The sequence below is a fragment of the Nilaparvata lugens genome, chromosome X (assembly GCF_014356525.2).
Source record: "Nilaparvata lugens isolate BPH chromosome X, ASM1435652v1, whole genome shotgun sequence".
Taxonomy (NCBI): Eukaryota; Metazoa; Arthropoda; class Insecta; order Hemiptera; family Delphacidae; genus Nilaparvata; species Nilaparvata lugens.
In genome coordinates, this window is record NC_052518.1 from 25,955,117 (window position 1) to 25,967,996 (window position 12,880).

Consider the following 12,880-nt stretch of genomic DNA (forward strand, 5'->3'; position numbering starts at 1 on the left):
GATATTTGAATTTGCCGGTTAAGTGAACTTGATAGTAATGTATGGAAAATTTCAAAATAAAGAAGAATCAAGAGCAAATCCACAAATAAATGGTTTTTTTTCAATCTCAATAAACTTATCAATCATCGATTTGAACAATGTTTCATTATACAATATAAATATCTTCAATCGAGAATTACAAAACAAATCAAGCTGGCCATGTTGCCTGCATTCCAATTTCAGCTAGACATTCCAAACTCGACTTCTGTAATAGGCCTACGCTATACTTTTCTGTATTTCTACCTTAGACCAGTTATAGAATAGACACGCCCCATTGTATATTCATACGGAAGGTCGATGAAGCCAACATCTACTGCCACCATCGTGACGTCAGCATCGGATAGAAAACTTTTCTGTAGAGTTTGTTTACATTGTTTTCCATAGCAGATTGTGTCCATTTCAGCGGGAGCGCAGGGGGAATTTAACATTTTCATAAATGATAATTCACTTCCATCTGAAATAGACACAATCTGAAAGTTTTCTATCCGATGATGACGTCACGATGGGGCGATATGGCAGTAGATATTGGCTTCAGAGGCTAGACTTCCCAGCATGTCTATTCTCTAACTGGTCTAAGGTTTCTACACATTAGCATCGGATAGAAAACTTTTCTGTAGAGTTTGTTTACATTGTTTTCCATAGCAGATTGTGTCCATTTCAGCGGGAGCGCAGGGGGAATTTAACATTTTCATAAATGATAATTCACTTCCATCTGAAATAGACACAATCTGAAAGTTTTCTATCCGATGATGACGTCACGATGGGGCGATATGGCAGTAGATATTGGCTTCAGAGGCTAGACTTCTCAGCATGTCTATTCTCTAACTGGTCTAAGGTTTCTACACATTGCAGGTTTCTACACGCTGCACTACGATGTCTGTGTGTTTTTGATGTCTGTGATGTCTACATCAAGACACTACCTTGATTACATGCCACCTGGAGTAGCAATGAAATGATTTAGCTGCTTCTTCGGTCTTTCCTGCTGTTATCAGCTCATCAGCTGTTTTTCGCCTCATGCAATTGATAAGCGATTGTGATCGCAATCACAGATTGATTTTTTCAATCACAGAATAGTGAGTGATTTATTGTTAAACAGTATAATATTACGAATATTATTGGATATAATTTATCAATTGAAATTGATTCAATTTATCTGATTTCGTAGTGCTTTGAGAGTGATTCAGTATCAGCTTAATTTTGCGGTAAATTCAATTCTCTTTTAAAATAATAGCCTATTATTGAAGATTTGGAGTTGGAGAGGTTAACTTATAGGCCCAATTATTATAATTTGCAGACACAGAAAAAAAGGAATACATTTTTTCCTCAGTGATCTAACTTAGGTAGGTACTAGGCCTATATCATGATAGAGTAGGCTACCGTAATTAATTCATCCAGTAAAAGGTAGGTATAAAACATTATATAAATATAGTATTCCAAATATTATATTATTGATGAAATTGTGAACTACTTCGAAAATCATGTAAAGTTATAATTTTGCTTATTTCAATTTATCGTGCTTGAAACAAGCCATAACCTAAATTTATGTGCGAAAACGATTCGAAACGTTTCTATCAGGCGCCATCTTACAATGTGTGGATAAATAATTTATATAATAATTTATAATTATTATTATTATATTGTGCATCCCACAATAGAGTTTACCGTTTACAAAAACGTTGAGTAAATTTTGAAAAATCAAGTTTGACTGCTCAAACCCGTTCACGGGTGTGGGGAAATTCGATTTTGATAGTATTTTGTTGGTTCAACCGACTATAAAACTCAGAATAATTTAATTGTGGAATCGGCCCTGTGAGATAGAAATTTTCCATTCTGTATGGATTTTGTGGTACATTTCCCTGTGATGGATGGGATTCAAACTTGGTCGTTTCTTGGAGGATATGACTTGCTCTATGTACTCTGTGAAATCAGCAACCCTGTAAAATATAAAATTAGATAACTCATGAATTCTGAGTAATTTCAAAACTTTCATGAAATACATGCTTGCTGAAAATCATATAAGATTCTCAGGAATCGAAGTTGTTCACAGAATTATAATTAATCCATTATTATCAGAGATGTCAAACTGGCAGTTGGTAGCTCTGCAGATGAAGTTCAGCTACGCTACTGTTTCGGATTCGGAATTGGATTCTGGTTGGCTCGTTGGCTGTTTGTTGCCTGTTTGGCTTGGAGTTGTGTCGTGTGAATTCTGTGTGACTTACTATGTACACATTGAGTGAATTATATCATAAATGTACCAAATTACATGCGGATTGATTCTTGGTGTAATTATTACTCCATATCAGGGATGAATGAGTTGAGTTTGTGTCATTAATTATCGAAATACTTGTTATCTTGTATGGCCAGAACATTACATCCAGAGTCATGGAGTTAGACTACGATGGTTTAACATAGTTATCAGAGGTTTAATACCTCTTGAGAATAGTATTTTGTTACAGAAGATGGATCAGAAGAAAAGTCCGAACAGGTAATTTTCAATCTATGCTATAATGTTACTTATATTTCATTAGTTTTTCCTCCGTTTAGATAAGGATTGCATCCAAGTAGACCCACACAAGAATAATGGTTTCTATTATTATATTGAATGGAATCACTAAATTTGGTTGATTAGTTCTTGAATTTGAAATCTATACTATATACAGCGTATCTTTTCGATGCTTTGAAAACACTTTTTCTGTTAGTTTTTCATTTTTAAAGATGAGGTTAGTTTGAAAATGTCATGTACACGTATACGACATTATCTGAATTAAACATACATTTTTATAAGAGTTGGGGCAATTTATAACATCAATCTAGTCCTTATGATGTCAAGTATTACTAAATTTGAATTTAAAGTTGCTTCTATGTCCAACATACGGTATTTCTTCACATACTACATTCGATCACACGTAATAATGTGTCTCACAATAATAATAATAATAGTCCGTCTTTCAAGTAAAATCCAAAGATTCATTATGCTACTGTTTTTTAGACAATCTGAGGTAATTTGTCAAGAGTGTAGTTATTATACATATTGAGTTCATGTTTATTTTCTGTTATCTTGAGCTCCAATCCCCAATCATCGACTAGGCGGGTATATAGTAAAGTCCTCGTTATAATGGCAGTACCAGTATTCGATTAACAATGGTGTTGTTATCCTAGTCTATCATTCGACAAAGCAGATAGCGATATCCTTTTCTAGCTCTGCAACGTTGTCAGATAACAATGTATAAATATAATTAATAAATATCTCCATTATGAAAATTCATTATTTAATCATTAGAAAATATAATTATTTTCTTCAACAAATAAAATATAAATGATTATTTTTAACAAGAATGAACAGTTATCCTCTACAGAAGGCACCAGTTCTCCTTTCTTTCTCCACTGCCATTGTAACGGACTACAGCTGCTATAGCTTCTATATAGTGTAGTCCACTTTATAATGGCTGTGGATAAAGATAGAAGAATAGCGATGCCAATTCTCTGCATTAATTAATTATATTTGTACACCGTCAAAAATATAATTGTCATTGTTGTGGACCTAGAAAAGGATAGTACCACCGGCTTTCTGAATTGTTGAAAAACAATCTGGCAACGTTGTGGAGCTAGAAAGGGATAGCGCTATCTGCTTTGTCAAATGATAAAGGATAGCAACATCAATGTTGATCAAATGCTTCCATTATAACGTGGACCTCACTGAATAAGTCATGCGGTCATCGCTTCTGACTGCTTAGATCGTCAGATAGTCATAGTGAGATTCATCTTATGAAGGTAGCACCTGATAAATATTGGTTTGCTATCTTGGTCTGTCATTAGACAAAGCAGAACCTTTTCTACTTCCACACTGTTGCCAACTCATTTGTTGACTATGAAGAAACATGATTAACTACCAAAATATTTCATCTTAATTATGAAGTTATTAAGTCTTTTTAATATTGAGAAAATACATTTTCTTGACGAATAGAGTATATGAAGTTATTATTTAATCTTGAGAAAATATATATTCTTGATAAATAGAGTATATTCGAGTTGATAAATATAGCATTATTAACAAGAATCAGTAATTAATATTACATCAGATATAGGTGCCGGAATAACGTGAATCAAATCTATCTAATATAGAAGGCGGTCTTATCAGAGAAGTCCTATCATTTACACTCTATAACCTCAATCTCACTAGGGTTATGATTTAACTTTTTCTGAAATTTAGTCCATTTTCATTAAAGAACAACAAAAACCAAGAATTTTTAATTTGATGGTTGAAAAACTGGATAGAAAAACAAAAAAAATATTACTGGAATCACCATTGCGAAATGTTTGCGTAATTTTACAAAATTTAGAGCCAGAAAAAATAGGAATTAAGAAGACATATTGAAGTTGTGATTCCAGATTTTTTGGATTCTGCTTCCCAAATCTGAATCACTATCACAATATTCTATCCATCTTCTTCTCTAGACGAAATGCTTCAAATTCGAATGGGGATACATAGGCCTTCAGCGCTCTAGTGGTCGTTTTGTCAACTACAATGACAAAATTCCTGATTCGAAATTATAAAATTATCAAACAATTATTCTGAAAAATGTTAGCATTTTTCCATTTAAAAGCTAAAATTTTACCTTTCCCTAAACCAAATTTTAACTAACTTCTGCCTAGCCCAGATTTGCATCATTAGCCGATTAGTTTAGGTGTGTGGATAGGCCTTTTAAATAACTGAATCGCACAGGCATAAGTTACTTCTGAAACAATTATGTACTTGATTCCGTATGCAGAGTCGCGCATGCTCAGTTTAGGCCCGAACTGTACCGGCGGAATAGATGCAACAGAGTCATCTGGTATTTGATATTCAGGTTACTTGTTTGATATCTGTAAAACATTAATGATGTATTGGATAATATACCTGTTCATGTTTGCTGCCATGATGATTTGGATTCGTTCTAGAAGGACTAAACGCCAGGCCAAAGTACTCGAAGAAAATTATTGGGATTGCAGTGTGTGTACTTACAGAAATACTGCTGAAGCATTCAAGTGTCTGATGTGTGACGTACGCAAAGGAACATCTACCAGGTAATACTAATTGTATTTCACTTGTAATATTGACTTTATATAATTCTATAAATTATTTGAGATCTTAATATTGAGGATTTTCATAAGCAAACATCCAATTCAATCCGACCACTGTACAATGAAATCACTGAAATCACAGCCATTGCTTTTGTTAGATGACATCATTTTACGGCGGATAATATAATTGTTTTTTTAACTGGCCACATTGAAACAAAATAATTTCATCCCACCTTTCGAACTGTTTTTTTTTTTTTGTTCTATCAGGCTACTCACACTAGTGCAACTCAAATTGTACCGGTCTTCCGGAACTTTCGACTTGACTTATTCAAAATTTTATTATTACCAATTAAAATAAGGCTAATTTTCATAACTTACAATGGTATAAAATGGGAAATCTTCCTACTTTTATAAAATTTTTTGAGCGTGTTATCGTTTATATCCATCCTACTTCACTCTAAATCCTAACCTTACTTTATTGAAGATACAAGATACCTAAGGCTCTTGACGATCAGCAGTCGAGTCGCCAAAAAACTCAGTTTTCAGTATCCAATAACTGAATGTGGATTGCACGAACGTCTAAAAATCTAAACAGGGATCATCATTTTAGTTGAGGTTGGGATTATGATTAGTGTTAGGGAGCAGCTAGATAAAAGTTGAAGTTAGCTTAGGGAAGGGGTTTGGGTTAGATTTTAGCTTTTAAATGGCAATATGCGAGTAATATATTATTGTATTGCATAATATATTAATAATGTTCCAATCGTTTTTGAATTTGGAATTGAGAATTTTGTCACACTAATGTAGGTATGGAGTGACTTGGTGATTTGAGTGGCGCTAGTGTGAGTATTGACTTACTCAAGTTCAGTGGGCTATGTGTTGTGGAGTGATTCGTGGTCTAGAGGGTATAGTGCTTGCGTAGCAGCTTAGAGGTCCCGGGATCAGACCCAAATACAGTATGAACACGAGTTTTTAGCCAGGTCACTCCCGTGTTATCGGATGGACAAGTTAAATTATATGTCCCGGCTTAAGTATGACTGTTGTAACACCCATTGCCGACTCAAATTATATATTCAGGCGAGGAGTGATATTACGGCAAGGGAGTCCTCTCCAATAAAAAGCCATATGAATCTACCATAGTAAAATAGTCCGATGGAAATCGGAACAGATGAGTTCCCCCTTGCCTCCCCGCGCTCATAAGCGTTGCCAATTCGTTAGGTGAGGTGTATTATAAAAATATTAATTGATTCTCATTTATAATCAGCTGTGGACAACGTTGATCAACTCTTATTTGGCAACGTTGCACTCATTTGTTCTAATATCTTGCCTATCTCGCCCATCTGGCGTGCATTGCATATGGCACACCCGTGCCATGCCCGGCCACGTCTGCCCGAAGCCTGCTCTGTGTGGATTGGGCCTTACTTTTGATATTGTAGTCCGATATCTCATGAACAGATAGTGTGGCATGAGTATTCAACATGCAAACTGTAACAACTTCCATGCGTTACCAAGGTATTCACTGTCGAACAGTGTATACTTTTTATTTACCTCTGTATATTGTACAATAATATTTAGCGTCTAGTCTCTAGTAGGTGATTTACAAAACAACTAATATTGATCGGATACTGATTGTGGGAAAAATACTGTATCATAGCTGGCTGTTGGGCTTTCTTCTCGTTACTAATAATGTTCTCACATACTATCAGCACGAAATAACTGTTCTAGTATTCACGCTTTCACGTGCCACGTAAATCTATTATGGATATGGATCAAAACCTTTTTTATCCCAACTTGATACAGGTATACTCAAAATAAGTGGTTCGTCTTGGATTTAGCTAATATTATTTTTGAATTATTCAAAATAATTAATCTTGTGAGATTATTTATTTTGTTACTGCAACATCTGCATATTGGGAAAGTTTTCATCCGAAATTTGTTCAAATGTTGTCTGAACATCTATTTGACGTAATGTTACTCGTCGTTCACTTAATCTGTTAATGATAACACTTAATTTTTTACCTTATAATACTATAATAATTAATTGAATGAAATTTGTTGTTGTTTGAAAACAGAAAACCACGCATCAACCCGCAGTTGGTTGCACAGCAGGTTGCTCAGCAATACTCTCCGATTCCTAACAAAACCTACAAAAAGGAGGGACACAAAGACAAATCGGAGAAGAAGCAGTCAAATCACAGTAATCACAGGTCTGGAAAAAAATCCTGGTTCACGTAAGTTTCATCTAAAAAGTATTATTTACTGTTAGACATATGTTGAAGGGAGAAAGCCAAGAAAACAGCAAAATCCTGTCTTTTATAACTGGCTTGATAAGCATATACAGAACATAAACATGGGCAGCATGTACATAAATGAATGGCCCAATTTCAAATATATCCATTTATTATGAAGAAAAACTCAGCTGTGATTTGTTTGAATTACAAGATAATAAAGTTTAGCGTATCCAATGCTCTGTTTTTCAACGTATCCTTAGGGGCCTAGTCAAATGAAGCGTTTTTGCACTGGTGGCAGACGAGTCGGCAGGGCAGAAAGAGTTGACGTTCGTGAATCAGCCAATCGGAGAGCTTCTTGCCTTGCCGACTCGTCCGCCACAAGTGCAAAAACGCCTTAAAAACGTTTTATGTGGCTTGGCCCTAGGGCCACACCATATTAAGCGTTTTTCCTGCTTTGCCGATTCCAAAAACTCCGTCTGAAAACGCCTGAAAAACGCCTAATATGGTTTGGCCCTAAGCTTCGTTTTTCGGGCAGCGCATGCGCTCTGAACTGAACAACGACATGCGCTCAGACTGTTTACTGTTTAGCCGGTTAGTTTAGGAACTAACTAGCCTTCTCATTTCATAATTTTTATGTTTATTTGATTAAGTAATATCAGGTATGATTCGATATCTGGTAAGTATCAAAGTATTTCTTCTAGCGATACTAATAATTTTAATTCGTGTAAGTATCGGTATTGCAACAAAAGTATCGATAGTTACTAGTTGAAATATGTATAATTACTTGTATCAGAACAAACCTTATACCTATAGCCTACTAGTGTTCAATCTTCTGTGTTCTACCTACATACCTCGTTTTGAGAGGCTTAGAACTTCTTAAATTCATCTATTAATTTATTTATTAAGTCTATACAATACACTTGAAACATACAACCTGTGATACAAAACTCCGTGATGAAATAAATTCATCTGGGAACAAATACCAATGGCAAAGCGGTGGGTGATGCTTAGTCTCTACGAAATAACAACTTTGCTCCTTGAAGAAAAGAAGTAAAGATTATAATAAATTTTTAAGGTCAATTACGAATGATTAATTATGAGTATATTCACAATTTTAATTCTAATACTCATGTGGAATCATCAATTTTAATAGTAAGAACACTTGTCTCTTTTCATATTTTCGAGTTTTTAGCTAATTCGATGTGTTACGATTGTGGCAGAGAATCAGGTGATTGGGGAACGCGACTACTGCTATTTCGTAGCGCCTGCCTCACCATCCAGGTATTAAGCACCATAAAATCCACATAGAATACACAAATATTGTATGAAAAAACATGTTTTGGTTGAACACAGCCAACATAGCTAATTGAGGTTGAAGAAAGTTTTTTCTATCTTATGTTAATATAGAGCAGAGTATTCACTGTAACTGAACATTAAGTTTTGTTCTCAAAAAAAAAGTCCTAAAATAGCCCTTGATGAGACTGTGATTTGACACTGAGAAGAGACTTCACGTGTACTCTCTGTGGATTTTCTGGTGCTTAATACCTGGATGGTGAGGCAGGCGCTACGAAATAGCAGTAGTCGCGTTCCCCTACCACTAAACAACATTAAACTATAGAAATAAAAAATATAATTCAAGTACCCTCTTTTAAAAATTGTTTTAAGTAATTTTAACAATTTGTTTTTTATTAATTTTAACAATTTTAAAAAAAGATAGCCTACTTGAATTTTTATTTTCTCTTTCTATTCAAGAGTAGCCCTAACGAAAAAAATAACAATAGACTATCTATTTGCAGTTTTGCAAATCGCCTGATTCACTAGGTGCACTGCACTCTATATAAAGTTGAAATACTCGTATAAGTAGTCACATTGTTCGTACACAACAAATTCAAGTTATGGTGTAATACCGACACCCAAAGTGAAAACCGTGAAAATAGCTATTTATGTATTAAGAGCGTAATGCGCGACTTTATCGCTCGCGCAAAACAGTTATCACGCGACGCGAAGCAGAGCGTGATAATTTTGCAAGAGCTATGAAGAAGCATTACGCGCGAATTACATAACACATTTTTTTCTACAACTGTCCAAATCTCTTAAATTACTTATATCGGCGGAGTTACAATTACCGACTTTTTAGGTCAAGATCTGACTTATTGGCGAGCTGCTTAATATCAGCTGATTAGCGAGCGTAAAGAAACTCTTCTGCGCATGCGCGAATGATCAGCGAGCGTAAAGAAAATCTATTGCGCATGCGCGGATGGTTAGCGAGCGAAAAAGTAAATTCTCCTCAGAAATAAGCTGTTTTACGAGGAGAATTGAGTATGTGAATTCTTTCTTTACGCGCAGTTGTAGAAAAATAAATATTTTATTATTTTGTGGTACGGCATGAAGTAAAGTGCGATTTCGATAATATGTTGAGAGGAATAATTGTTTTTTTTTTGTATTTTACAGCCCAAGACTGAAAAATGTAGATAGAAGCTCTGCTCAAACTCGAGAAGTGACCGTGAATAATGTGACTGTAGTTATCACGGAATACAAGCCCAAAGCAAAAAAGACACTCTCCGACCAATCTAGTACTACGTCATCGGAAAATGGAAGCCACTCTGAATCAAGTACTGATGCAAGAAGTAATGACCTTGGTACAGACTCAAGAAGTTCGTAATTCGCTTTCGGCAACGTCTAGTGTTTTTCAGTGTCACACTCCAGGTCCACAGTATGTAAATATGAAAACTCATCACATCACATTATTTTGCTATTTTGTAAATTGTTCCCTCGATCTATCCTCAACTAGAGAACGATTTTCTTTATAATTCCCCTAGACGGGGATAATTTACACCACAAACCATCAACATAAAATAATTCTATAATTTGTCTTTAATAACGTTTTCAAGTGTGACTTATTGCATTTTCTGAGAAAGTTCACATTGAAAACATTAAAAGTTCACAATAATTCAATATGCAGTGCATCCGTTGAACTGATATTCAAATATTTGAGATATATATAAGTTACCATTACATTACTTTTCGACTGCAAAATTACAACTGGTTTGTTACTCACATTTGACAGTGTACATTGAGAAATATCATTCCAAACATGTTAGCTAGAAATTAATTTCTACGTAGAAAATTGTTTTACAAAAATGATGAGATATTTTTGTATTGCTTCGTTATCATTATAGTCGTGGACAGTGGTATTAATGGATCGCCGGATAGCAGCTATTCAATGTTTTTCTTGCAGTTATCGACCTCTCCCCCACTTCTATGCTATTTTACATTTCAACCAAACATAGACATTTATTTCGGTTTGTCCATGTTGAGAAACTTGCTTATTCACAAAGTTATCAGTCAATTTGCACTTGAGAATGATTATTATTGATCCAATAATAATTGAACAATATTAATTTTAAATGGCAATTTTAGAATAAGTTATGGATCTCAATATTACGGCGAGACAGTAATAATACTTTATTCGCAAAAATAAAATAATTTCACAATAAATAAATTAAGTACATTTAAAAGTAATAATGGATTAATAAGTTCTCACAACCAACTAAGCGAACTTGTGCGCTAGCTGTGAGTTCATTTTCAATCATGAAGCAGACAAATTGCGAATGCTTGTGAAACAAAACACATGCTTGAAAAATGATGAAAATTATTAACAATAAGAATTAGTAAAATAGCAGTTGTGATCATAAAGGCAGATCAAAATGTCTCATCCATCTATAAATAAAAAATAAACAGAATCAATTCTGAATAAAATAATCACTAATCTGACAACAGTCTTATCATAATAACAAAGTTATTAACTTTGTTATTGTGATATAAATGATTGACAATTGGTTGATATATGAGAATAATCTTGTTATTACAGATTTTTTAAATTGTTTCTATTCATGATAGAAATGAATGTCAAGAAGCTTCTCACTTATTGGGGAGAGTGTTAATATTGACCAATGCCAATAGGTTTGTGAATGTCAAAATACTGCTGTCCACGACTAAAATAGCTATTACTTTTAACGATTAGTTAATAATGTGAGTCGAGTATTTTCAATTTAGGTTGAATTTGTGTGTTGGGAATTTTAAGACCACAATATAAATGGATGAATTATTAGTTTCTATTCAGTTTGGATGTGAATTATTTGTCCAGGAAAATTAAGTTAAAAACATTTGGAATGAATTAGTCCTAGGTTCTTTATTTGTTTTAATTTTGAGTGTGTCTAAGACTACAATAGTTTGTAGTCGATAATAATTACTATTATCGACATAATAATGACTCGATATGGGTTGGAGTTACTCGTATATAAATTATATGTCTATAATGGTAATCATATTGGGATAGCGTTATTTGTATCTATCCTTTTGTCATAACAAGGGTATTATAACAATATAATATCGATTACTGTAATCTCATTTTCTATGGTAAAATCAAGTTTCTTAGATTCAGCATTATTTTGGCTTGGATCAACTGTGGGTTTCAATTCAATTGATAAATCTAATTTCATTTCCGTTGCTATCTTCTACTGTTAGCATATACTGATTGAGGTGAAATAAATTGAATTGAATTGAGTTGTGAGTAAGTTAGGGAAATTTCAATTTTTCATCATTTCTCTTTCCTGGTATGTTACAACCTATTGATATTAATTTAGAAATCACCTCTTTATTGAATCGTATTCTAGAAATCTTTACTGTGATTATAATCTGACATCTATGCCAGTATGACCTTTTCAATAACTTCTGGTTAAATCATCATTTTAATTTGAGATTTTATCCTACCCGGTATACCTTCAAAACAAACGAGCATTTTTATATTATTTTTCCTTCTCTACTTCCTTCGCTTTCTTAATCCATGCTCCTTTCATCTAATTATTCTATCAGAGGAAGCTTCGCATAACAATATTAAAATACACATACATACATATCCGTGTACCGTTCCAGCTAGTGCCGGGTCTGGGTAAGAACAATGTCTCTCCACCTTCCTCGGTCTTCCCACAATGGCTCGTCCTCAACCTGTCGCCATCTGTATCCTCTCTTCTCCACTTCGTTGACCACGGTGACTTTCCATCGTCCTCTTGGTCTCCTTCCTTCAATCATCATCTCTTCCATTTTCTTTGGCGGCCGATCCTCTCCCATTCTCTTCACAAGCGTCTCATGCTTTCTATCTTTCCCCCCTTATGCTTTCCATTTTCAGTTCTCTTCTAATCTCATTCCTAATTCTGTCTCTACGTGTCTTTCCACCCTATGTTCTTAATCTGCATTTATATCGCCTACTCCCCTATTATCCGTCTATACAGGGGGCTCCGCTCCCTGGACCCCCAGCTAAATCATAAGAGATCATACCAGAAGTAAGATCAGCAGCAATTTTCATTTGAGCTTGCTTTTTCCCACCAAAAAGTGAATAGAGACTTTCAGGCTCGATTCAATCACCAGTTTTCTTTGAATTATGTAACGCACGGTTGCAAAAATATTCATTTTTATAAGAATTAATAACTAGTAGCTCTGTGAACAGTAGACCTCACGCAGTTTTCTCATCCACGAGTATCTGATGTCACCTG

The 12,880-nt window shown here is 34.5% G+C and overlaps 1 protein-coding gene across 2 annotated transcripts; it reads left to right on the forward strand.

Moving 5' to 3' along the window:
* Window positions 1–2,185: 2,185 nt before the first annotated feature.
* LOC111043547 (YY1-associated factor 2) lies at window positions 2,186–12,880 on the forward strand. Of its 2 annotated transcripts, none has more exons than XM_022328527.2 (4): window positions 2,186–2,524; window positions 4,978–5,103; window positions 7,170–7,328; window positions 9,780–12,880. In XM_022328527.2, the coding sequence occupies exons 1-4, from the start codon at window positions 2,499–2,501 to the stop codon at window positions 9,988–9,990; spliced, it is 522 nt and encodes a 173-aa protein (XP_022184219.1). In that variant the 5' UTR covers window positions 2,186–2,498; the 3' UTR covers window positions 9,991–12,880. The 2 variants fall into 2 exon arrangements, with proteins under 2 accessions (XP_022184219.1, XP_022184220.1); XM_022328528.2 differs by having other exon boundaries at window positions 2,187–2,524; window positions 4,981–5,103.

Bases quoted from the DNA above. Each gene is read 5' to 3' on its own strand.
- LOC111043547 (XM_022328527.2), top strand. From the start codon at position 2,499: ATGGATCAGAAGAAAAGTCCGAACAG. The intron at 5,104-7,169 runs GTAATACTAATT...GTTTGAAAACAG, and splicing joins CGCAAAGGAACATCTACCAG to AAAACCACGCATCAACCCGC. The intron at 7,329-9,779 runs GTAAGTTTCATC...TGTATTTTACAG, and splicing joins GGAAAAAAATCCTGGTTCAC to CCCAAGACTGAAAAATGTAG.